This window comes from Colletotrichum orchidophilum (assembly GCF_001831195.1).
Source record: "Colletotrichum orchidophilum strain IMI 309357 chromosome Unknown Scaffold_5.1, whole genome shotgun sequence".
Lineage (NCBI taxonomy): Eukaryota > Fungi > Ascomycota > Sordariomycetes > Glomerellales > Glomerellaceae > Colletotrichum > Colletotrichum orchidophilum.
Window position 1 is genome coordinate 596,629 of NW_019172961.1, and position 25,357 is coordinate 621,985.

The following is a 25,357-nucleotide window of genomic DNA, read 5'->3' on the forward strand; positions in this document are numbered from 1 at the left end:
GCTAACGATGAAGGACGGCTCCGGCTTGGCCGCAAGACCGAAACTGTGTGGTAACATGCCAACATTGAGACCGACGTTTTGATTAATTCAAGCGGTCCCGAATTAATTAACCTCTGAAATATTCATCGGGGCCGCCAGGTGATTGGAGGACTTGCAAGGTAGCTGACTCAATATCTCTAACACTCTATTTACAATGTAAGAGAGTTCTTTTTGAACCTTGATAATAGAATGTTGATCTTATACCACTACCGCGTATTTATAGCTTTCCGGAGTCCGATCAACAACACCTATAAATCGAGCAACCTCGTCCGTCTCATCCGAATCGCCCTGTAACACCTCCGCCGCCTATCCCACTCACTCCACTCACAAAGCAGCATCTACAGCTCTTCAAACTCGTCGCGATGCACTTCTTCAGCCTCATCGTTCTCGCTAGCACGGCCCTTGCAGCCGCTCTGCCCGAGCCTCAGGAGTGCAACCCATACTACAACTGCTGCACCTACAAAGAGACGCCATGCAACAACCGCGGCGACCACTGCACGGCAACCTGTAACGTATGCCAACCGAAATTTACACGCATCAAGTACTTTGATTCACCCGACACTGGCTAACATGCGTGCATCTTACAGGAAGAAGTTCGCCGCGGTCTTTGCAATGACTTGGGCAGCGGCTCCCTTTCATGCAGCACATAGGGGTTCAAGATATCGTGGCGACTAGGCAGCGGTGAAAACGTTTACGCATGATTGCATAGAGGGTTTGGAAGCGTTGAGCATTTGAGAGCGTTTGGACATGGTATCATCCCATCATTTTACATTGACTTTAGCAACGGCCTAGGGTTCAGAGGAATGCCCCGAAATCGTCGCCGCAAGCTCCACGACGATGTCACGATCTGTGGGAGCACGTCGTGTAGACACAACATATAAACATGCTAGTTGAATCAAGGCCTGTCTTTGAAAAAGGCAGTTTGGTAGTTTGTATCAGCTCAGTATTGCTAACGTCAAGTTATACTTGAATATGTACAGTGGATGATGTGCATTTCGGTGTCGAGCTCACTTGAAATTATACAGAACAATAAGTAACGCTACTAGACCAGATAATACCTATTCAAGAACATATTGGACTTAAGCTCAGAAGCATCCAAATTCTTGTACAAGTCAGCATGAATGAGTCCTTCAAGAGCGAAAAGTTCATTTGGCACCTTGGGCTTCGCAACACCGTCCTCTCTATACCAACCGGAGGTGGTTTTGCTATTAGCAATGACGAAAAATAGCCTCGAGCTGATCAGCCGGTTCCAGCCAGAGGCGTCAGAGTTGACCATGGAAACCCAGCTTCGCGGTCTGCAGATTTTCGGGGCACTGGGATTGTTGGCTCTGGGCGTGCGGTAGTATGAAACCAAGTCACGGAATGACTCTGGCATTTTCGGCAGAGCCAGTCGCTGGCTGGGTCATACTTTTTCCTGCAAATATGTGAGCAATGTCAACCTTGTCTCCAACAATGTCGCTGTTGTAATCCTTGACTGCAGCCTTCACCTGCGTATGGAGGACGCCGAGGTTGGTTGAGTCCTTGTCGAGACCGTGTCGCGCCATCGTGCCACAGCAACAGCCCGGCAGATTTGGTGACGGCCTTGAATTGGAGATGGTCCTCCATAGCAAAGGAAACATAGCCTGCTGATGCGCAGATTCCAAGGACACTAATTTTGTCAGAGTCGGTTTCACCGCAACCGACGAGGTAAGTGACTGCAGACTTGATGTCCTCAACCCTGACAAGAGTCTTCAAGGTAGCGTTCACGTTTAGATTCTCCTTGAAAACTGCGTCAAAGGTGAGGAAGAAAGGAGACCGCGATGCTGATAAATGGACTCTGATCTTTGTTACTTCCATGAACGTGAACATGAAGCGTCTGCCTGCTAGAATGTTAACGCTTGTCGGCATCGTATCACAGGTGGCTAGCCATATGGTCAATTGGGCTAGGAAGGGTCAAGTGGTATTATTGAATGATTCTCCGTGAAGTGGAAGAGGGAGGTTGAGGCCAGGGCGTCCTATCTCAGCCGCGAATTGATATGGGCCATGGAGGTGGTCCCATTGGGTCCCCTGACTCGGTGGTCGAATTGGACTTCGATTCCAACAACGCGAGTATCAGTGAAACCAGCAAGGTAACGGAGAATGCTAGGAACACTATCATTTCAATTTTCTTCTCTTCTTTTCACATTGAAAAAACACAATACATGCCCTCTCCAGTAATCCTTTTGAACCGCCCTCCGCTACTTGTGCATCTAGCTTCGGCGAGCAAACTCATTCAATTATAGGATAAGAAACCCTTTTAGGATTTGACATTCAATTTAAAGTAGGAAGATTGAATCCAGAAGCCCACCTGATGACTTGTCTGAGGCATTGCCCTTACCCATACTAACATGCCCTGACTTGTGATGCATTTGATTTGCTTTCCATATAGACGACAATCAGTGCCAGTAACCGTGCCTTTATGAATCCTGAGCGCAAAATTCGATTCTTCAGTAACCAAAAACTTGACTAGAATTAGATCACCTTGTATCCATCGCATTCTTCTGGCCACAAAGGTTTAGTCGTTTCTCAGGCACGCAGCACACAATGCATGCAAGGGTTTAGCTTCCTAAGCGCACGGGTCCTCACAGTAGCGCAGAGCGAACAAGTGACTGAAGTAATAGCTACGACAGTCTCCACTCCGGGTCTTTTGCGACAATCTCAGACCCGATTCATTCGGTCCTTATGTTGGATTGGACAAAGGTCCATCACGGTGCAGTCGCAAAATTTCCCGCAAGCGGTATAATGGGGATATCTAGCCTTAGCAAATAGCACGTTATTTGGGCCGGATTGGGAAAATTAGGCTCTGCAAGTTGCAGGCGGAATCGACTCTAGAGTTTTTGAATCGACGCAACGGTCGACGGATGAACCGGTGCTCGGACGCTTGGATCGACTGAACACAGTCCTGAAGCTTGAACCATATATCTAGCTAGTCGCGGGAGCTAGGGCCACAGCCAAAACAGCCCACGCGTGGCGGTGATCTTCTTATAGGTAGTTCAGATTTGGCAAGATAGTGCGGTTTTTATTGTTCCCGTCTATCATAAAGTTGACACCTGTGACACTAAGCTTCTTCGGTTAGTTTTGCGAGCTTTCCTGGCTCTTTGTTTACGGCCCGGCCGTTCGACAAGAGTCCGGGCCTCTGAATTTACCGCTCTCCGACCGTTTCCATGTGAGACATAGTTGCAATCATGACCTTAACAGTTGCGGATGTTGTGACGCGAAAAGGTTCCTGGGCGTGGGATGCTTAAGGACTATGACCATATTTCTTGAAGTTCGATGGCAGGCCAGAGTGGCTCTGCCAGAAGATGAGGTGGATCATTCTCGAGCAGGGAAGAAATTGAATTTGCCCTGGATCTCGGCCCCACATCTGTTGAGAAGCCGGCAATCTCATCCCCGCAAGATTATATTAACTACCTTACCTATCCGTACTCCGTACTTGACTCTGTGAGCGGTGAAAGATCCCAAGTGGGACTGGACTTTCCAATCAAAATCCTCCCATTTTACAAGCTTGTACGCAGCGTGAGGAAGACTTTGCACGACATATTTCTTCTTCTAGACACATTTCTTCTTTCTGACCCCTCGACAGGAACAGACGCACCGCTATCGCTCTTGAACACGAGAGAGGCACATGCTTGAAGATGTCAAAGCTTACGAGCTGCATCTGTGTGTAAGACTATTCGTTGATGAGTAGCAGTCAGGCCGAGGCATTCGGACATTATCAACATCCCGCCACGAGCAGAGTTCCAAATGCGGAAAGGGAGGCTACTGACTTTGACGTGCCTAGCGCTCGCTCTCTGATCGCTTCATGTCCGCAGCCACCCGCAGACTGAATATTGCCCTTTCGAGACTCTGGACGCTGTGCCCCGCAGATCGCCAGCTAGTAGTTCCTCTCATTCCTCGCTTTCGGCAACTTCCATAACCTCAGTAAACGGGCAAACATCCATGAGAAAAGAGGTGTGTGTGTGTGTGTGCGCGCGCGCGTGTGCTCAGACTCGCACTAAAGCACCCCGCCGAGATGGTAGTGTAAGCCTGGGTGATCTCCCCCTTTGCAAACATCGTTCAAGTGGATTCTGTATTCAAGCTAAGATACTGGTGGAATATCCCGACCTACCCGCCCCCTCAACGGTTTTTTTGTGTGCGTTGCTTGCCTGATTTGTACGCGCGGATTCCACGGCTGCTGTTTAAGTCGAAAGAACCAACCTCGATTCTTTCTCACATCTCTCGATCCGGAGGCCCTCGCATCTCGGGCCCATTACCATGGTAGGATACCAAATCCGAACGACGTGTGCCTCGTGAATGGCTGGCTCCAGTGCCGGTGCCAGGATCCGGTAGACGATCTACATCAGCCGACCTGGTTCGGGATGGGATCCATGGAGTGCTACGCCCACCGTCCAACGGGGATGGATGCGCATCAAATCTTGAACTATCACCCCGCATTCCCCGATTGATACAAAACCCACGCACTATTGGGAACGTACAGCTTGGCCCTGCCGCCCGCGTCGTTTCCCGTGCAGCAAACACTAGCGGCCCACGGCGCTTATGCCGTCGCCGGAAAGCCACCATCACGGCCGCCGGGCACACAGTGTCTTTTCACACCCACTGGTCCAAGACCAAGAGGAACATTGATGCCTGATTGGGACAGAGTTCCTGGTTCCTGGTGTCCGTCAACGGGCTGTCTCACCATCACATGGGCAGCCAGAGCAAGATTCTCTCACGCCGTCCGTTCCGTTTGACCACCTCAGGTGCTTTACCCCTTGTTCCCCTGCGCTTACTTGCTTTCGATATGTCCGACTAAGCGTGAGAATACCACCATTTTCTGCCGCCCGACATACCGAGGCGGGACGCGGGGCACGATTGTGACTCTGCAGATTCCCATGTGAATTTCGAGCCTCGTCTTACGTCCATAAGGCTGTTTCGTTTTCGCTTGCTGTGCCGCAGCGGGATCACTGACATCCCCGAGCAATGGGTATCTTGAACTACCGTGGTCATTCGGCCTTCTCCCCGCGCAAAAGCGTCCCAAATAACTCTCTACATCCCGGAAATAAGCCCCGCTACCCCATGGGGAATGTTGCATTCCCAGTTGTCCAATTCAATGTATTTCTTTTATGCTGGGTTAACTCGGAGCATGAGTAAGATAGCACGAGTAAGATACCCGCTCGACTAGTGAGGTCCACGACTCAGTCAGCGGAGACTGAGCTCCTCCTCTTCCCACTGCCCAAGCTCATTTCAAGCTCGAAAGTGACCCCATTCGCATTTAGCTCAATGACGCGGGCCACACACAGACAAAGTTACATGCCAAGGCTGTTTATACTGATGGTGGGTGCGGACTTTTTGTTGTCCATTGATCCATCCACCCTAGATGAAGAAGTCAAGAGCTTGCCCTTGGAATGTCGCGTCTAGGTCTCTGTGGAGAGTTGGACTTAAATAGACCACGGGAGCCCTCTCCACGATGTAATTCTCTCTGAGCCGTTCGAGGCAGCACATCCGGACCGTCTTCAGCCAAGCTCCATCGACTGGGTCTACCCTGTGGCTCGCACCTAGTCCCATCTTTTCTTTGGTCATTCTCAGTTTGTTCTGTGGACCTACGAGACAGACGTTCGTCTCTTCACCATGCAGCTTCCCGTCCTCGTCTCGTCCCTCTCCCTCCTGGGAGCCGCCTTGGCGGTGTCGGATCATGTCCAGCCCTTGGAAGACAGGGCTGTGGCAAACGCGACAGTCGTTCTCCAGACGGCGACCGTTATCGGAAACGTTATGAACAATGTTGAATCCTTTGGTGGCATTCCCTACGCCAAGCCGCCTACCGGGCAATTGCGATTGAAGCCTCCCGTGCGCCTCACGGGGAACATTGGAACCTTTGACGCCACCGGCCCGGCCGCTGCCTGCCCTCAGATGCTTTCCTCCTCCGACAGTGAGAACATCCTCTTCAACCTGCTGGGAAGCATTGCGAATCTTCCTTTTGTCCAAAAAGCGACTGGTCAGACCGAGGACTGCCTCACCATCACGGTGGCTCGTCCCGCGGGCACCAAGGCAGATGCTAAGCTGCCCGTGCTCTATTGGATATTTGGGGGTGGATTCGAGGTACGTTTGTCATCCGAACTTTGATGACTCCTTCGTCCAATGTACTAATCTCGTCTTGAATAGCTCGGATGGTCATCGATGTACGATGGAACCGGCCTCGTCCAGCACGGTGTCGATATTAGCAAGCCCTTTGTTTTCGTCGCCGTGAACTACCGCGTCGCTGGTTTTGGTTTCATGCCCGGTAAGGAGATCCTTGCCGACGGTTCCGCAAACCTGGGCCTTCTCGACCAGAGAATGGGTCTCGAGTGGGTTGCGGACAACATTGCCGCCTTTGGTGGTGATCCAGACAAGGTCACCATCTGGGGCGAGTCTGCCGGTGCAATCTCTGTCTTCGATCAGATGGCTCTTTACAACGGAGACAATAAGTACAACGGCAAGGCGCTCTTCCGCGGTGCCATCATGAACTCTGGCAGCATCGCCCCTACCGATCCTGTCGATTGCCCCAAGGGCCAGGCCGTGTACGACAAGGTTGTCGCAGAGGCAGGGTGCGCTGGCAAGGCCGACACGCTCAACTGCTTGCGCGAGGCCGACTACAATACGTTTCTCAACGCCGTCACGTCCGTCCCTGGAATTCTCTCCTACAATTCCCTCGCGTTGTCCTATCTACCCCGGCCGGACGGCAAAACCCTGACCGCGAGTCCCGACGTGCTGGCCAAGAATGGGCAATACGCCGCTGTGCCCATGATTATCGGGGACCAGGAGGACGAAGGCACCCTCTTCGGCATCTTTCAGCCCAACCTGACAACCACTGCCAAGCTCGTCACCTACCTCAAGGACTACTACTTTGCAACAGCCACCGAGGCCCAGATCGAGGCCTACGTTGCCACCTATGACGACGGCGTGACCGCCGTCATCAACGGCAGCCCGCACCGCACCGGTCTCCTCAATGAAATCTTCCCCGGCTTCAAGCGCCGTTCCGCCATTCTCGGCGACTTGGTCTTCACCCTGACCCGCCGCGTCTTCCTCAACCTCGCCACCGCCGTACAACCCGGTGTGCCCTCGTGGTCCTACCTCTCGTCGTACGACTACGGAACCCCGATCCTGGGCACCTTTCACGGGTCCGACTTGCTGCAGGTCTTTTACGGCATCAAGGACAACTATGCTGCGCGCAGCATCCGCACGTATTACACCAATTTTGTCTACGCCTCTGACCCCAACGTCGGCCTCAACGGAGCGTACCCGGCCTGGCCCCAGTGGTCGCAGGGCCAGACTTTGCTGCAGTTCTTTGCAGACAAGGCCAGCACCCTTAAGGATGACTTTAGGAAGACGAGCTCGGACTGGATTTTGAACAATGCCGGAATCTTGTACATCTAGTGCGGGCACAGCTTGGATGGAGACCGAAGTTGGTGGACTTGAGGGAAGTGATGTGAGAATTGATCATGATTGACGACGTGGAATATTTGGTTACAGCATAATGGAATCTAAAAATTAATTAGTACCAGGGATATCAATTGTCAAACCTGCACTCACACGCTGCGCTCTTGATGCATATCGCTTCTTACTTGGTGATCAACAGTAGCGGTACAAGGTCTCTGGGACTGGGACTGTATGACTACTATGTCGAAGATCCATCACCCTTGCACATTGCTAATAATAGTCCGAGGCTCGCATGATGGCGGCAGGAACCGCGCCAAGGTAGAATCAAGTATCCTGGAAGAGGAGATCGTGCCGGCACACGTTAACCCGAATCTCCGAGCCAAAGAAATTGACGTTCATTGGCGATCGTCACCTCGCCGTTGATCTCCTTCAGGCTGGCTCTATCAAAGTATTGAATCTTGCTCCTGGGAGGCGCTCATTTTTACCAGGTATCCGAGAACAGTGAAGTGATTTCTAGGCTGATCATTCTTCGGGATCAACTTCCAAGGTGGCAGCTGATACTTTCGTTCTAAAGTAGGGGATAATGGCCACTGGCGCCATGTCCGAAGGAACGCTGCACCAACACAACACGAACGAATCGAATTTTCTCATGAGAGGCTATATTGCTGACACGACCAGATATATGCAAAACCCCCCTCACAAACCCGGCTGGTCGTGGTGTCATTGACGTTGCATATGCCCATCGCTGGAGTCTCATCGCCCAAAGACCCCAAAAAGGCTGTCAACTTCCTCGCCCGCATCGATCACCATTCACCTGCTGAGGTTTCCACCTATCGTTTGCACGCGGTATCAGTTTTTCACGCGGCATCAGTAAAAGATCAGAACGTCGACATCACCTACATCGCCACCCCGCATAGCCACTACTTCCAGAGCGCGATTCTTGCACTTCTGGCGGGGGGCGTCCGCTGCGCGAAGGCCTTCACTATCACTGCTGAATAAGTGCGATGACTATACAATATTGAGCGAGAGAGTGAATTCTTCTAAGAAGGTGTTTGGACAAGGTTCTTCCTGGTGAGGATCGAGATACGCCAGCTCGTAAGCAGCGAAGCCATCGACCAGGTTTACCATGTTCCGGCAGACCTATCTCGCGCGAGCGGCAGCAAAGAGCCTGGAAGCAAGAAACGTGACTCGTCCTGTTCGGTCCTGGCACCTACTCATTGATCAGGGCTTTCCAAATTCTCTACCGTCTACATCCCGAAAACGAGAAAGAAAAATCCCAAATACTGTCCCCTGTTCAGAAATACTTGACGTGCGTTGATGAGTCGGCCTTGATGATCCTCAAATTCTTTTACTATGGAATAACGGGAATAGCCACATCATCCCTCCGAGTGGCGATTGATCTTGGCAGCCTAAGTAACCCAGTAACTGGAATCCAGGGCTCACTTGGAGAGAATCAGGTGAAGCATCCAGCAAATGAAGCGCGATAGTTAAGACTAATTACCAAATCAGAAGAGGGGGTTCGTCGAAAAGGCCGTTGAATGCCCTCAGCCACAAGATAGCGAAAGGAGATGGGGACATGTTACATTCTGAGGCCGCGCTCTGTTTCAGAAACGGAAAGTTGGAAAGTGACACGATACTGTGGTCCAGAAGCATACTGATTATGGAAACTAAGTATGGACAAGGCGCTGAGGAACGCCAGAATTGATTAACACGAGTTGGTCTCTACTGCCAAGTTTGACCCGTTCAGTCCGCTCAACACCGGTGGCTGATTGCACAGACATAGATATTGTGACCGCGCTTTGAAATACCATCAGCCACGGCTTTTCTCCCTTACATCAAAGATACAGTAAGAACTCAGAATATAGCATGCTTCCAAGTAGTCATTCGGCATTCCTTATGTTCTGTACCATGGAGTATTCCAGAACCAACTTCTATTATGCGTGAAGAATCATTAGTTGCCTAATCGGTGAATATAATGTCCAGTGCGTTCAACCTGTCTCTGTCCTATACTGAGTACTGCTGTAGCTCCATGGGGCTATCTTTCTTATCATGATCAGGATAATCTCGACAAGAAAAATCACTGAGAACCCCAAGTCTTCTGCAGGTACTCCTCAACAGTGGTCGGCTTGAAGTCAGGCAGCAACTTGTTCCACTCATTGGAGGTTGCCCAAGCTCCCTCAGCAACCGAGATAGTCGCTCCAATCACAAGGACATCTGTGAACTGCTCTCGGTGCTCTTCAGGAATTCCAGGAACTTCAATGGGCGGGAAGAAGTCTGTCTTGACAACGCCCGCCTTGAGATCTTCAAGCTTCAGTCTGTCGATTTCGAAGGGTTTTCCTAGGGTGTGGCCAATGTCAGTCACTCAACTCCACAGGGCCATTGAGAATCGTAGAGTAACGGACCTCTGTACTTTTCTCCCAGACGGATGAGCTCCCCAATAGTAACTCGTTGGCCAGTGATGCCACCAACAATAGGCCATTCGCCTTTATAATCGACGGCCAAGGCAGTCACCTCCGCAATGTCTTCAATGCTAGTGACCGACAGCTCGGCATTTTCAGAGCCCTCCAGAAAGAATGCGCGAGTGTTCTCGAAGTCGATGAAGGTGGCGTAATCGATGCGATAATGCTTGACGGTCTGGTGAGGATACGCCAAGTAGTTCATGAACGCACCAGGCTGGAACAGGCTGTACTCAATCACCTGTGATTTGGTTAGAATGCAAAGGGCCAGAATGTTCGACCTTCGACGTAAAAATCACCTTCTTGCTCTTGTTGACATCTTCCAAGTACTTCTTCACTTCCAGCTTGTTGGCGTACCAAGAGGTGTACTCAACCACATCTGCCAACTTGTTGTTCCTAAGATGCGCACCGTTAGCGACTACCTAAACGGCAGGAGAAAGATAATTGAGAAGAATGTGACTTACGTTGCCCATTCACTTGGAGCAAAGCGTTTCACTCCGGCCTTGATCGATGCATCAATGAGACGCTTGGCCGTCTCCGCGTTCGGATCGGTGTGAGCTACGATGAAGGAGAGAACAGTCTCAACGCCAGTGAGAATTTCGACTAGCTCATTCTCCTCTTGGTAGGAAGTCTGGATGTACTTCACTCCCTCAAATTGGGGCAGAGAAGAAGGATCCTGAGGCTGTGATCAGAACAAAAAACTTTTCAAACTTACACACACATTGTGCTATTGCTTCAAACTTCACCGGGCTAGGTTGATAGCTTACCTTGCGAACCAATCCAAGAATCTCGTGCTTCCCGGCGTCGGCTAACTTTTCGATGACCTCGAGGGCGAGCTCTAGAAAGCACCACTTGTCAGTCATCACACTCAAAGGGTTGAAGTCTGGTCCCAGCGAGGAAAGGGGGAAAGCTCGGATGCGTTAAACACTCTTTTTGACTCACTTCCGGAAGCACCAGCGATAGCGACTTTGACCATTTTGATGACTTATGGGTTCAGATTGAAACGATTTGGGGATTGTAAATAGACTGCGGACGAGTGTATCTGGATTGTTGGTAGCTTCCAATTGCATACTGGAGCTTTTGAAGCTGAAATGGCTTCTTATATTTGACACAAGTGCTGGCACCAAAGTCCGTCAGCTTGATGGGGCAGTTCGTGAACTTCTCCGCTCCGAAACCCGCTATCGAGCTCTCGCGAACATCATTTCCACTCACCATGGCACGATTGATGTATGGACGAAGTAGGATAAGCCATTGGTCCAGGTCAAAGGGCGCAGCAAGCCGCTTCATCAGTTCTGGCGCACATTGCAAAACCTCCGCTGTGAGTTAGTGAAAGACATTTGCGGAGGGATTCATTATGGAGTTCACTGAGCGCTTTAGGTTGGCGGGGTTCCGCAATTCCGCAGCCGTTCAAACTCCGCTGTCAGCATCGGCTCAGCTATCCGGCGTGTCTCCCCGACGCCGCCAAGATGGCCTGCAATCCTTCCGCGCCGACGGACTGCACGTAAGCTGCCGCTGGTACAGAATCAAAGGTATCGAAAGTGAAGAGCAGTTTTTTTTTCCCATTGCACATGGCTTCGTTGTCTTCATCTTCGCCAATTACTTCATCGCCTCGCCGCTCTACCAGACGATGGGAAAGAAGTTGAGCGGCAATGAAAGAAACAAGAGGCACCAAATTTGAAAACAGTGCACTAATGTCATTCCATCATGTCTGACGCGGTCTTACTCTCTCTATCTCACTTTGCCTAGTTCAAAATAACCAAGCTTCTGCACATTCCCCAAGCTTGTGATTGCGCAAGCTGCGGAGTGGAACTGGCGTCGCGGGTTTGTAAAACTTTCAACGTCAAGCCACGGCCTCTCATGAACGCCATATAGGGCTCTGAGAAAATGGTCCCGCTGCTGAACTTTGGGAAATGACAAAAAGCGGCAAAACTGATGTTTTTGATGTTTGCTATTAAGTAGAAGCCAATCAGATGCAACCGGCAATACGCTTAGCAAAGAATACACGACTCCCGTTGGAACTTGACATATCAAGCCTCGAGACATACACCATACATTCTTCTTCGATAGAATGTTGGTTCCATTCGCTCGTTTCCTGGCTTCAATTAGCCACCGCCTGCCTGGAGATCTTGAATCTGTGAGAGTATCGGGAATATGAACTGGTGCAGAACCCCCTGGTAGACGCCTTGAAAAGCAACTTGCTTAAGGTAGATAAAATAATGCGGGCTTGGGAGCCGATCTCAGCTTTTCTTTGTGAGACACCAAGCAAACATGTATGTTTGTTAACCAAGAGATCACCCGATCGCCCGATCCTTCGCGGCAATGCGGCCCTTTCAGATAAGAGCACATGCATGATGTAAGTGCAATGTATCTCAGCTGAATTGACGAAGACTATCACTCCAACTTATTCTTTCATTGGGACTGCTGCCTAAGGTAAGCACACAAGTGGCGATTGTCCTAAGCAGGCTGTCCTCCTCTGCTCACCGGATGGTGTGTCTCTCACCTTTGAATAACAAACAAGAGGCGATTCTTGTTTAGGTGTACCTATGAGGCGGAAAATCAGACCTTGGAGGTGCACCGTGATGAAATGAAAGCACTTCACGAAGGCTTGGTTCTGGTGAAACTGATTTCCCATGTCAAGCAGAAAGTTCATGCATGTTTACCAGCCTAAATTGAACACGAATCCCTGATGATAGCAAGAGTAAGCTGCCGATATATCAGCGTGGCTTTGTATTCCGTGCCACTGGTGGACATGGGACTTATCCATCAAGTCATCCCTTCCTCGCCGCCCGGCCATGCAGAAAGGTCCGGCAAGTTTGCCAGCCTAGCCAGCCTGGACTAGATTCAAATTCCTTATTCTAGTCCAACCGAACAGTATGAGAACAGCCGATTAGGCAGCGTCAGGCATGGCCGACTCGGGGAAGCATCAGACTCAAGTAGACTTCGAACAGCTGCTTTGCCAGTATAGCTTGAATCTGTTCTCCGCGCCGCTGGTTCACTTGAAGCTATGTTATAACTTCCAGGTATTCTCATGCTCCGTGTTCTCCCTCTTTCCAACTCATGCCTATTCAAGTTCTAACCACGCCTAGTTACCAAGGCTTTTTCACGGAAGATTCTTGAAAGCGACCACAATACTTCCAAGATGGACACGCAAGGACCCGCGTCTGCGGTATGTTCAAGCAGTAACCTCTGGCTTATCAGCTTGTATATCTCTCGATCGGGATGGCCCGACCTTCCTTCAAAAATCCCTACCTTACATCAGGAACTCTACACCCAGTTGTTGGGGGTACTGCCCTGTATCATTAACTAATTGATGAGTTGTTCTGTAGTGCGAGAGACTGGTTGAAGCTGGGCTAGGGCCACGGCTCATCTACCCCCACGAAGACGGATATCGCGAAAAGGTGACACCACACTGGTCACTCACTGCTCAACTTACACCCTATTGCGTTGTGCAACCACACACTACCGAGGAGCTATCCCACGCAGTGGCCATACTGGCAAAAGCTGAAAATTGTTTCTTCGCGGTTAAAAGTGGTGGCCACTGCGCGTGGCCCGGGGCTAGTAATTGCGAGAATGGCATCTTGATCGATCTTGCCAAATTGAACAACGTTCAATACGACGCAGCACGCAACATTGTTGCTGTTCAAGCTGGATGTAGATGGAAAGATGTATATCAGGCCATTGAGCCTCATGTTGTTACTGTAAACGGCGGGCGCGATGCTGCTGTCGGCGTCGGCGGGCTTCTGTGCGGCGGAGGCCTTTCGTGGCTGCTGCCACGATATGGCTTCGCATGCGACACTGTCATTAACTACGAAGTCGTTCTAGCCAGTGGAAAGGTCCTCAACGTCAACAAGAACGACAATGCTGACCTCTTCATTGCCCTGAAAGGTGGAGCATGTAACTTTGGCATCGTCAGCCGCTTCGACCTGGAGGCTTTCGAAGGGACAAAGGTTTGGGGAGGCATGCGTATTTGCAACACAGATTCCACCTCTCCCAGCATTGAGCACTTTGTCAAGTACGTTGACAGCGTTGAGGAGGATTTAGACACTTCTTATGGAATCATGTGGGGGTGGCAGCCGTCCTTCGGAGCCAACATGCTTACGTTCATGATGTGCAACACCAAAGGGGTTGTTAATCCACCGGTGTTAGCAAAGGTCTTGGAGATCCCGGCCAGGGTCAGCACGGTGCAAAGCCGAGGTGTAACTGACCTCGCTCTAGAAATGACACCGCCATTCTCATATCAGTAAGTCGTCAATAATACCGAAGGCATCGAAGATTCCTCCTCCTGGGTCTAATTATCGTTCTTACTACCCAGTAACAAGTGGTTATCGGCCACGTTCAAGAACGATGCAGGAATCCTCGAAAAAGCCGTCGAGCTCCACGCCGAATGCGTCGACAAACTCAGGGCACAAATTCCTGCCAACGGCTTCAGCACCATGTGCTTCGCACAAGCTCTTCCTACACTCTATGCAAAACGCAGCCAGGAAAGAGGCGGCAACGTTCTCGGGGTAGACCGGCTGGGTGGGAACTGCATCACGTTCCTAGCGGCTGTGCACATCAAGGACAAGGAGCATGAGGAGTTCGGATTCCGTGTCTTGCAGGAGTGGTATGACAGTCTGATTGGGTATGCGAAGCATACCGAGGTTTCCTGTTGGGAGGACTGGCTGTACCTCAACTACGCCGACAAGTCACAGAACCCGCTGCGAGCCTATGGCGAGGATAATGTCAACAAGATCCGAGCCGAGGCTCTCAAATATGATCCTGACGGCGTCTTTCAGACGAAGTGCCCTGGTGGATTCAAGATCACGAAGACCTAGAGTTCTAAAGCCTAGCCAACAGAAAGCGCCAATCCCCTGGACAAGTAGTCACCATGTCCACAATGTAGTGAGGGTTGGTATGTTTCCTTTTCTGCATTCAGTTCAATAGATACATATACGAAACTACGAATACGCAGCACTCCTCTCGTAAACGACAATAGTACCCCACCAGTGTCTTGGTCTTTGTGGTAAAATCAACCGAGGATTGTAGGTAGTTTAACATTGCATTCTGAGATGATCACACCAAATAAAGGCGAGTTAATAAGCTTAGTGCTTACGGCTCCAAGGCGAATGGTTGAAATTGTGACATCGGCTGGATAATCTAGAGTTTGGGCCGTCTCACCAGCTGGCCGGGCCTTCGTTGGGCCTGCCGCACTGCTGTAATCTCTCGACATCGATGTCGTCGCCGATCTTTCCTGGTGTAGGAGCCAACTATCAGGACCACCCATGAATGCTGTTTCTTTACACTTGTGAGTGGAACCCCACGACGTTAGATGGTAACCCCCCCGAACTTGGCAATGAGGTAATGAACGACCTAGCATTCTTCAACACTTCTGAGGCCGAGGACTTCGTTAACCGAACTGGACCCTTTACTCATGCTCGTGGAAGCGAAATTATCTTCAGATGATTGTAAACTCCTGTAAACTCCAACGTAATACAGGGTGTTATCAGAATGCTTACCATATGAAATCAGTCTTGCTGCAGTCAGTGCCCTCAGGGCCCAAATCTTGGTCCACTTGCTGACCGCAAACAATTTAATTTTCAAGAATCATACTTCTATCAATAGTTTTTGAAACAATCTTACATTTCAGTTTCAGCCGAGGCCTTATGGATCTGTGTCTGGTCCCCTGCGGAACTCGATCTTAGTGTTTTTGTCGCTTGTTTGCGTAGCGCAAGCCAACTTTGGAGATACATTTCTTCGAAGACCAAAACACTCTTCGCGCAAATATCGATCTGATGAATGGTCTGGCTCAACCACCGAACTTTTTCCATTGCGTAAGAGAGCACCGGAACCTCGAAACTTGTCTCTTGAGTGAACGTCGTCAATAGTAAATCGGTCCCCAGTATGACAAGAAATACGACGATAGAGCTTGTAGAAACAAAGCTGTTGTCAATCACCGAACTTAGCGTGAGGAAAGATTTAAGGCTTCATTGGATTTCAAGCGTCTTCGCGGATTATTATATGCCATTATACGAACCGCGGCGCGGGTAAACACGACACATAGAAATCCATGTCATGTCTAACAATTTAGTGGTGCGACACCAAATCGATGAAGGTGAATTCCGACTCCCAATCCAGCAATCTAGGTAGCTAGCGACGTTCTCGTGGTAAGTGTGGGTTGTCAAAGCCGTAGTCTCCAAGCCTTCAGTACCAGCTTTTCGCAATACCACCGCCTCCAAACTAGGCGCTTTCTTCGTCGTCGGATCGCTTCTTGTTCAAATCCTGGTCGACAACATCATCCAACACAGCCAGGCCATCCCTCTCTGCACGGACTCTAGCTCTCTTCAGGCGGCGAGTGTCGGACTCAGTCTTTCTCGTAACCCACCATGTGATCAGCGTGACAATGGCACAGCATACAACTAAGGCCATGGCTGCAGCGAAACTTGTCTGATACCGCGGTGCGTATTTGGACCTGAAGATCTGGGGGCCGATGGCACCGCCGATTTGACCGTAACTGTTGACAAAGCCGATACTAAAGGCTGAACCTGTAGCTCGCGAGGTTGTCTGCACGCGCCACGGCCACATGAGAGGGAAAAAGGCAGAGGTGAAGGCGTTTCCGACGAGGGTTGCAGCATAGACGGCGCCGTTGGAAGGGTAGGCGACCAAGACTCCATAACAAGCTATCACGACAGCGAAGACGCTGAGAGGATAAAGGGGTCGCGGTATGGTTCCTTTGTCTGCAAAAAAGCCCGTCACACCAATGACGAATATGGACAAGAGGGAGATTGGCAGGTTGAGTAGCTGGGCTCGGGCTATCGTGGTAAACCCGAGATTGGCGATGACCGTTGGCTGATAGAAACGGACACCAGATGTGCCGACTGTAAAAGTAGCCCAGATAAGAGTGAAGAGCCATAAACGGCGGTCTTTGAGAGAGTCCACAATTTCGCTGAAGTTGAAGTTCATCTCTTCAGCCCTCGGGGCATTGGCTGGAAGACGTGCTTGGATGAAAGCTTTCTCCTTCTCGGTCAGCCACTTTGCGGTGGGAGGGACTAGAAGAACGTAACGTTAGAGTCGCAACTTTAGGCATAGAACTACCAGGGATTTACAACGTACAGTCAGGCAGCAGAAAATAAACTGCTGTGCCTAGAACTAGAGTGATGAGCCCTTCCACGAGGAACAACCTATGTGAATCCTCCGTCAGCATCAATCCATAAAATAGCTCGACAGACTGTATCTTACCATTGCCAACCGGACAATCCTCTTGATCCAGAGACGGTATCGAATGCAAACGCGAGAATACCACTAAAGATTCCCGAGAGATTCCCAAGTACATCTGCCTCGCTTATCAGATCTCACACCGTGAATTGCTAGCATTTTACTTACAAAAATAAAGTAGCCGAATCGACATTTCATCTGGTCTGTACCTGTCAAGATGTTACACAAACGGTCGATTGGCGTAGCTTCTCCAGAAAGCTTACCAATAGGTCATCTGAAGTATCACACCTGGGAACATTCCCGCTTCAAACTGTCCGTTGTTAGAGATATTAATTGATCAGTTTGTGGCCCAGTAGATGTACTTACTGCACCAAGGATGAATCGGGTGGCGTAGATGCCACCTTTGTTGGTTACAGGAACGTGGCAGAGCAGTGCGATACCCCAAGAAATCATGATCCTTGATTGCCAAGCACTCGGTTTGAGTCGCTTTAACAAAAGATTTGATGGCGCTTCCAGAACAATGTAGGGCACCTGACCTAGTCAACTGGGAAACCCCCTAGAAGTTTGCGAGCGGCTCTTACATAGTATAGGACGGTCAAAAGGTTGTATTCATCAGAATCCATACCCAGCTGCGTCATGATGTTTCTTGGCGTTCCTTTGTTCATGATCCTCGCGTTCGAAATGTTGTCTGAGTCGATATTCTTCATTAGAAAGAGCAGAGAGCATATGGTCATTATTCTGAGGTCGACGCGTCTCATGAGATTTTTCTCCTCCTCAGCCGTAAGCAGAGAGCGAGCTCTCATTCTCTCGGCATCGAATCCAGAAACACCTCCACTCGTCGCTTCGTCGATCTGCTCACCACGTCGAGCAAATGTCAGACCATCTTTGCTGGCCTCACCGCTGTCTGGTAAGGGTCTCATTAGAGCTGAAATGTTCTTCTTGTCGGCCATTGTAAGATGAGAAGAATCTAGTCGACCAGCCAATCAATAGCAAAATTACTTTCAAGACCAGGAGGCATCGGAAGTATATGAGAAGCTCTGAGACTGTTTAGGGGCCACAATCAATTCGCTGCCTACCCAGAACTTCATTAGTCACAATACTCAGAAGTGTGACGGAAACAAGACGAGCGTGCATACATCTCCCGATCATGTCATCGCTCCCAGAATCGCGAGTCACCAAGATAGCAGGGGCAGCGTTTGCCATCATTGGCTGAACATGGATTATATCAGGTGTGCCAAGGCAAGATGGGCAGCGGTACTTGAGCCATCGGGGGAACTTTCCGCGATAAGCATCCCTTTCGCATTGTCTTCCGTGCACCCTTTCGTTGAGATGCGGTGGTGTAAGGGGCCACCGGGGTTGAGATATCGGCCATTCACCATTGTATTACTACATTTCTCTGACAAGAGTGATGTATTGTCGAAGCGGACGAAGTCCGAGGAAGATCCTTGCATTCGCAATCATACCCCGCGATGGCGAGATGGGGCTATCACACCCCGACATCGTCACAGAGGCCGAGTGCGGAGACGAGATGTTGGCGGGACATAAGATAGTACATGTTCCGCCATGTTATGGACTCGTGGATTAGTGAGGGAGCAGGTGAAAGAACGTCCAGATTAAAAGTTACTAGTTTTAACCTTGTTTTGTCTACTCGTATAACTTCACATTCAACTTCCGCCATGGCAACAGCGGTGCAAATAATTCCAGAGGCAACTCAAAACCATAATTACAAGACTCTTCCCGTGTACCAACAAGTTCCAGAGACTAAATATGAGCGTGAGCATAAGATTTACCATTGTTCATCGTGTGTAATTTGAAGCTTATGGACCCATGTGCATACTCAGTTGAGTGGGCAGATTTGGTTACACTTGATCTTTCCAAATTCGACCAGCCAGGTGGCAAGGAAGCACTCGCTAAACAGCTGTTTGATGCCATTCAAAACATTGGTTTCTTCTACATTGTCAACTTTGGTCTCAGCCAAGAAGAGGTTGACCGCCAATTTGCGATTGGAAAATCTGTCTTCGAACTCACCACCGACGAAAAGCTAAGATATCGCGCCGACTTGGAGAACGGTGGCTACAATGGCTACAAGCCTCTTGGGTTAAGAGTGAGCATATAAAACATTACTATACGAAAAGTTGCACAAAGTTTGTTACAAGACTGACTATTAACTTCTATTCAGGAAATCAGACCTGGCGTTTTTGACAACACCGAAATCTTCAACATCCCAAAGTTCATACCTGCCTATGAGCGCCCACAGCCTGAGGTGATCAACGAAAATCGAGCAGAAATTGAGCATTTCGCACGTCATATTCACAGAAATATCGTGCGAAAGCTTCTTGTCTTGTTTGCCATCGTGTTAGAGCTGCCAGAAGACCACTTCGCCGCCCATCATCGCTATGACGAGGCGTTGTCGGACTGTCACTTGAGATACATGAAGTACCACGCACGAGATGCCGAGACCAATGAGAAATTGGAGAATGTCTGGGTCAAAGGCCACACCGACTTTGGGAGTCTGACTCTGCTTTTCAGGCAACCTGTTGCAGCTCTGCAGGTTAGAGGTAAAGATGGGAACTGGAAATGGTACGCTGAACTCTACCCGAGAAGAGAACTATTGCTTTATCGGTTTGCATGTGAGCCATATTGACACGGAATAGGGTCAAACCATACGACGGTAGCATTACTGTCAACGTGGCCGACGCACTGGACTTTCTCAGCAACGGATTCTTGAGAAGCAGTATCCATCGTGTCGTTGCCCCGCCTCCAGACCAGGCCGGGATTGATCGCCTGGGTGTACTGTACTTCGTACGGCCTGAAGATAGCCTTGAGTTGAGGCCAGTTCAAAGCAAGGTTCTGGAAAGGCTGGGCTATGATTCGAACGAGGACACGAATTTGGCCGGAATCACAGCCGGTGAATGGGTCAAGGCTCGTGTAAGGGCTGGAGTCAATCGCAACCAAGCAAGAAGCGAAATTTCGGAGCAGGAGATTGTGAGAGGAGTGAAGGCTAAGTATTACGACTGAAGATTTGCGTGGGAATTACGGTGCGGTTTGGTCAAGCTGTAATCAGCCAATTGAGCTTCACTACTTCGCCCAGAGTAGATACGCTACCGAATAATGCGGCTAGCAATTCATTCTCAATATCTATCCCCCATTCGTATTACCTTGAGGCTTCCATGAAGTTTTTCCTGCATTCATAGTGTTTGGAAGGCACTTATAATAGGGCAGTCTTCACTGCAGACCTGTTAGGATTCGACTTTCGTTTGAGCCAGAGTTTTCGATTAACTTATTTTATTTGCTTGCTTGTCTGCTTTATCATCTCTCATATCTCCTACTTTGCATATACGTTTTGACTGCTTGCCCGGCGTTCTGGCATTCTACCATTCCAGATCAGACAGTGAGTAGATAGCAATCGCATTATGGCATGGCGCGATCCTTAATTGCGAGGTTGTGCTTCATGACATGCAAGCCCCCATAGCTACTTGCATGTCTACAGTTGGCACTTTGGTTCGGGTCAATCCATATCAAAAGTGGGGGAATAAAGCAAGAACAACCTTCTTCAAAAGGACGGAGGAAAAGACCCCGGCAATAGTCGTCAGGAACCTACTTAGAAGTAGGCAATCTCTCTATGCCTCGACTTGTTTATTCTGGTCATGCCGCTATCTCACGCTTGTATCACGGGATCCATCAACGCTTGACCAACTGACCAACTGGGGAAGCCTTTCTCTCAAAAGTTTGTCGTTGGAAATGGGCATAAGATGCTCAGTTATGCAAAAATTTGAAATGCGGGACAGCGGCCTAAGGCAGATGACCTTGATACTGTATCAAGAGATTTGCTGAAGCAAACGAGGTGATGAACACCTGTGATTAAACAGGAATCATGTGACGGTCATTCTACATTTGTGAAATGAGCCGACTCAAGATTTCCTGTTGATTAGTTCTCATTTAGCTGAGAAACTGAGCACGTCAAAGCATAAGTAGCCATCCTCCTAGGACCTCTTAGGACGTTCAAGTACAGTCAGATTGTTGTCTGTGATCGGGTCGGAGAGGCTATTAATCGTCATTAACATACTGGTCAAAGACATCCGAGTAAAACTTCCTCCCGACATCCCTATGACTTCGAATCTTTGTCCTCAGCTGGCTTTCACCCCACGTATCATACTTGCCCTTCAAAAACGCCGAATCAATCTCCCTCCCTTCCTCCGACTCGTACGCCAACCCCCGCATCGCAGGCTGGGCAAAATGCTCCCTCAGCGACCCAACCGCCTCCTCTTTGGTCAGATCGCGCCGGACGCCCTGGAAAAACGGCACGCTAAACCTCTCGAGGGACCCAGAGAGCACGCGGTGCGTCGTGGCTTTGCACACCCCGTTCGTGACCATCTCGAACGCCTGGCCAATGTTGACGACGAACGAACCCGGCAACACGGGCACGTCGATCCATTCGCCGTTCTTGTTCAGAGCTTGTAAGCCCTTGATGTGCGGCGGCGAGGCCTGGAGGAGAAACGTCCACCATCCGGAGGAGTCCTTGTGCGGACCGACGCCTTGGTGGCCTGCTGCTTCGCCTTCCGGGAGGCCTGGGTAGTGAACCAGCTTGAGACGGTGCTGGTCGGAGAGGAAAGGGAGAAAGGTATCCGAGGGAAGAGACAGAGCCTTTGCGACCAGGACGAGGAAGCGGTTTCCCAAAAGAGTCATTTCTGAAATGTACGATTCGACAATGGGGCGTAACGCCGGGTATGAAGAAGGCCACTGCGACACTGGTTTCAGAAGGACTAGAGTCTAGCACGGGCGACGAAAGCCCAAAAGACAAAACGTAAAATCTCACCTGGTTTGGACCGCGGAGTCGTTCTCTCAGCGGGAGACCCTCTAGCCAGCCACTTGGTAACTCGGTAGCGAACTCGACTTGTTCTCTACGATCGCTCTTCCCTGCCGTCGTCTCCGAGCCATCGCCGCTGTATCCCAGGAAGTGCGGGGAATCGATCAGTGCAATCTCGGCTTTTGCCTCTGGTGGAAGCGCAAAAAGCTTTGGCAGGGCATCGACGATGTTGGAAATGGTCTTTTCGGGCACGCCGTGATTGACAATGTAGAGAAACCCGACGTTGGTGAGGGCGTGGCGCAGCTGATTGAGTACGCGGGCCTCTGTTGCGGGGTCTTGGGCGAGGGAGAGGTCTAATGTGGGTATTTTGCTGAAGCTGCTTGCGGATGGCATGGTGAGCGAGGCGTCAGTCTGATATCCTCACGACTTGTTGGTTTGCCGTTTCGGTGCGAACCATGATATCCGGAACCTTGGGTATTCGGCGTTATTGAGAGGTCCGTTGCCGGCGCCGGATCCTGGCGGGCGGCGGGAGTGGTGCGAATTTGGAGGATGCGCACGTCATGCATACAGAGAACGAAGCCTATTAAACACTCGGGCGGCAGATTCGGTCGGGTTGACCCTCCCAGTTAAATCTGATATGTGCGACTTGTTAGTAGTGAAGTCCGCCCCCTTGTCTGCCAACTTCTCAACAGCCAAAGTCACAGCGGCGTTCTCGACCATTGGTAGAGGTTTACTAGACACCTATTCTCATAAGGTCTACTTACGGCCGGCTCCGTTGAGGTGCGGACTACCGAGTTTTCCCAGCCTTCCCACCAAGACTACAAAAGAAAAGAAATGTCACCACACGACAAAAGGTTTCAATGCCCAGAGGCGGATTCGAACCGCCGTCAACACGGATCGCTGTATAGAAGAACCACAACGTATCATCCTAACCAACTAGACGATCTGGGCGATTGATCGTGATGATTCGATGAAGATATCATCGTGGGAACGGGCTCATTAGCCCTAAGCGGCCCCGCAGCGGGACTGCATTGCATCGAGTCACGGCAAAAAAAAACCCCACGTTGGCGGAACTCAAATCATGCATGAGTTAGTTACTTCAGAGACAGCATAGTAGGTACTTCGATTATATGATTAAAAGTAAAAACATGCCGTAAGCATGTGTGTCGTTCCCCAAGCCAGCCCAAAGGGAAAAAGGCTCATGACTTGGTCACTTGGCACTGCGCCGACGCCGCCACAGACGGATCAGACTCCGACGTCGCCTTGAGCGTCACCACCGCCGTGCTCGCCGCATCAGACGCGGCACCCACCGAAACAAACGTCGTCTTGATCTCGCCGAACTTGGCCGTGACGAGAGCGTTGGGCAACGCCACCCGCCAGCCGGCACCCTCGACCTCGGCGCTCAGCCTGTAGACGTCCGAGCCCAAAAAGGCAGACACGTCTTCGGGGTGCTGAGCCGCATCGGGGTCGACGGCGACGTAGGTGCCACTGTTGGTCAGCTGAAACGAGCACGTCACGCCCTGGCTGGTGGCCGTGCTGTTCTTGGCGCCCGTCACGGCGCCATCCTCCAGCGCGACGTCGTGGGTGCTCGCGCCGCCTTCGCCGGTCAGGGACCGGATGGCGACGGTATAGGAGAGGATGCCCTCGTCGTCTCGATGGCGGTCGACGATGTAAAAATGCAAGCTGTTTGGCACGTCGATGAACTCAAATTCGCTGCCCGAGTTCGTGCCCGCGTGGAAGAGCGCATCGGCGAGCTGGCGGTAGTCGCCCAACGTAATCATGGCCACAGAGCCGTTGGGCCGGTAAAAGTCGACGAGTTCAATATCCTCCGGGTTCGCGTCAATGACCCACTGGAAGGGCTGGTTGTCGACGTTCTTGGACTTGCTGAGCAGGACGCCGGAATCGGGCTGGAACGAGTCCGAGCCCATGCGGTCCACGACTTCAATGTCGTAATTGTCCCAGCGGCCGCCGTCGCAGAGCACTTCGGTCGTGACGTTGCAAGCTGGGGATCGATCGCCGTCCATGATGATGCGGACGCCCATCAAGCCGTCACCGGGGTCGACGGACCGAGCCACCAGGTTCGCAACAGCGATTCCTGAGGTTGCCAGGCCCTCGCGCGACAGCCACAGGATGTCAGTCTTATCAATCAACCCGAGCTGGAACTTGTCGCGCAGCGTGTGCAACGAGCCCATGGACGCGCCCTGGAGCGCCGGGATCTGCCAGCGCGTATGGGGGCCGCCGGGACCGTTGAAAGAGCCGCGCGACATCATGGACCACGGCCCCGTGTACGCCCTGCGCAGAGGGAGGCCGTACGGGTTATTGTAGTTGTCGCCGATATCGAGCAAGTGGCTCAGCTCGTGGGCGTAGACAGCCATACCCGAACTCTCGCCCTGGGTAGACGAGCCACCGCCGGCATTGGGCCAGAGCGTCGACGCCGCCGCCCACGACGACCACGGGACGTAGCGCGTGCGCGCGTAGTTGGGCTGCGAGCTGTTCGCCTTCTTGGGCGGGCCGAACTCGTCCGGCACGTCCTCGGGGCCGTTGAACTTCATCTCACCAAACTCTTGCCACGTGGAGGATTCGTCTTGGCCGGCGGAGAGGATGAAGACGAGCTCAAAGGCATCGGCGGTGGCGTTTCCGACCTCGGCGCGCCAGGCGGCAAGCGCGTCGGTGCGAATGTTGAGACCGCACCTCTCTCCCTCGGGACAGGCACCAGGATTGAAGCTGCCGTCGATTCCGTATTGGTATCCGTTGCCAGATAGTTGGTAGGCGCCAAAGGCTGTCAAATCGACTCCGAAACGACCGACCGAGTCCTCCATCCAGTACTCGTGGAGGGTGTGGCCATTGTTCAGCTCATTCGGCGTGTTGAGAAGATCGCGGTAGAAGGCCGGCACATTTTCCCGGGGAATGTCGGCACCTGCAGGCTGCGGGTTGTTGAAGATGGTCGAGTGCGCCGGCTGAGTGATGACGAAGGGCCTGTCGGGGTAGTCTACGACGACGAGGGCGATGTTGAAGTTGCGGCTGGAACCCTTGCGCGCCGGGTCCGACCAGTTCGTGCCGGGCGGTGGGACGAAGTCACCCCAAGTCATGTTGTCCGGATTCACCCAATCCTGGGGGTCAATTGGCACGAAAGGCACGTATGGGCTGCATGACACCGCGGCGACTGGACCGGCGATGAAGGCACCAAGGGTGGCTCCCAGGACAGCCAGGAAGCCGGTGTTGCCATCGCGAAACTGCATGTCGCCGAAAACTGAGTGGAAGTTTACCGGAGACGTTCGAAGCAGCCACCAGCAGATGCTCACGGAAGCCAATAAGGCAAGAGAAGAAAGAAGCCGACGAGGGAGACTGTCGATAGATAAGTATCAACGGCTGACGCGACACGGTCATTGAGGTAGTACCGACCTTGTGTCTCTGACCTCATGATGGTTCGTTCCCCGCCCCAATGCTATCTCAT

General features: G+C 51.2%; 10 protein-coding genes across 10 annotated transcripts; 5 read left to right on the forward strand and 5 right to left on the reverse strand.

Moving 5' to 3' along the window:
• Positions 1 to 401: 401 nt before the first annotated feature.
• Positions 402 to 689, forward strand: CORC01_01087 (uncharacterized protein; the record flags this gene model as incomplete). Its single annotated transcript, XM_022612743.1, has 2 exons — positions 402 to 551; positions 627 to 689. 2 exons carry the CDS (start codon positions 402 to 404, stop codon positions 687 to 689), a joined length of 213 nt encoding a protein of 70 aa, XP_022480904.1.
• A 589-nt stretch (positions 690 to 1,278) lies between these two features.
• Positions 1,279 to 1,583, reverse strand: CORC01_01088 (uncharacterized protein; the record flags this gene model as incomplete). The annotated part of the gene is made up of 2 exons (XM_022612744.1): positions 1,279 to 1,367; positions 1,448 to 1,583. The coding sequence occupies 2 exons, from the start codon at positions 1,581 to 1,583 to the stop codon at positions 1,279 to 1,281; spliced, it is 225 nt and encodes a 74-aa protein (XP_022480905.1).
• A 4,081-nt stretch (positions 1,584 to 5,664) lies between these two features.
• CORC01_01089 (carboxylesterase) lies at positions 5,665 to 7,446 on the forward strand (the record flags this gene model as incomplete). Its single annotated transcript, XM_022612745.1, has 2 exons — positions 5,665 to 6,132; positions 6,196 to 7,446. 2 exons carry the CDS (start codon positions 5,665 to 5,667, stop codon positions 7,444 to 7,446), a joined length of 1,719 nt encoding a protein of 572 aa, XP_022480906.1.
• Positions 7,447 to 9,526: 2,080 nt separating this feature from the next.
• On the reverse strand, positions 9,527 to 10,881 carry CORC01_01090 (uncharacterized protein; the record flags this gene model as incomplete). Its single annotated transcript, XM_022612746.1, has 6 exons — positions 9,527 to 9,786; positions 9,852 to 10,146; positions 10,205 to 10,301; positions 10,370 to 10,587; positions 10,673 to 10,743; positions 10,848 to 10,881. 6 exons carry the CDS (start codon positions 10,879 to 10,881, stop codon positions 9,527 to 9,529), a joined length of 975 nt encoding a protein of 324 aa, XP_022480907.1.
• A 2,163-nt stretch (positions 10,882 to 13,044) lies between these two features.
• Positions 13,045 to 14,719, forward strand: CORC01_01091 (uncharacterized protein; the record flags this gene model as incomplete). The annotated part of the gene is made up of 3 exons (XM_022612747.1): positions 13,045 to 13,071; positions 13,232 to 14,145; positions 14,218 to 14,719. The coding sequence occupies 3 exons, from the start codon at positions 13,045 to 13,047 to the stop codon at positions 14,717 to 14,719; spliced, it is 1,443 nt and encodes a 480-aa protein (XP_022480908.1).
• Positions 14,720 to 16,121: 1,402 nt separating this feature from the next.
• Positions 16,122 to 18,046, reverse strand: CORC01_01092 (uncharacterized protein; the record flags this gene model as incomplete). The annotated part of the gene is made up of 7 exons (XM_022612748.1): positions 16,122 to 16,930; positions 16,995 to 17,062; positions 17,121 to 17,214; positions 17,265 to 17,305; positions 17,360 to 17,406; positions 17,463 to 17,627; positions 17,678 to 18,046. 7 exons carry the CDS (start codon positions 18,044 to 18,046, stop codon positions 16,122 to 16,124), a joined length of 1,593 nt encoding a protein of 530 aa, XP_022480909.1.
• A 726-nt stretch (positions 18,047 to 18,772) lies between these two features.
• On the forward strand, positions 18,773 to 20,114 carry CORC01_01093 (flavonol synthase; the record flags this gene model as incomplete). Its single annotated transcript, XM_022612749.1, has 4 exons — positions 18,773 to 18,869; positions 18,938 to 19,200; positions 19,276 to 19,676; positions 19,751 to 20,114. The coding sequence occupies 4 exons, from the start codon at positions 18,773 to 18,775 to the stop codon at positions 20,112 to 20,114; spliced, it is 1,125 nt and encodes a 374-aa protein (XP_022480910.1).
• A 1,029-nt stretch (positions 20,115 to 21,143) lies between these two features.
• Positions 21,144 to 22,296, reverse strand: CORC01_01094 (2OG-Fe(II)oxygenase; the record flags this gene model as incomplete). Its single annotated transcript, XM_022612750.1, has 2 exons — positions 21,144 to 21,836; positions 21,913 to 22,296. 2 exons carry the CDS (start codon positions 22,294 to 22,296, stop codon positions 21,144 to 21,146), a joined length of 1,077 nt encoding a protein of 358 aa, XP_022480911.1.
• Positions 22,297 to 22,540: 244 nt separating this feature from the next.
• CORC01_01095 (uncharacterized protein) lies at positions 22,541 to 22,843 on the forward strand (the record flags this gene model as incomplete). Its single annotated transcript, XM_022612751.1, has 1 exon — positions 22,541 to 22,843. The coding sequence occupies one exon, from the start codon at positions 22,541 to 22,543 to the stop codon at positions 22,841 to 22,843; it is 303 nt and encodes a 100-aa protein (XP_022480912.1).
• Positions 22,844 to 23,102: 259 nt separating this feature from the next.
• On the reverse strand, positions 23,103 to 25,142 carry CORC01_01096 (M6 family metalloprotease; the record flags this gene model as incomplete). Its single annotated transcript, XM_022612752.1, has 1 exon — positions 23,103 to 25,142. One exon carries the CDS (start codon positions 25,140 to 25,142, stop codon positions 23,103 to 23,105), a length of 2,040 nt encoding a protein of 679 aa, XP_022480913.1.
• Positions 25,143 to 25,357: the final 215 nt, after the last annotated feature.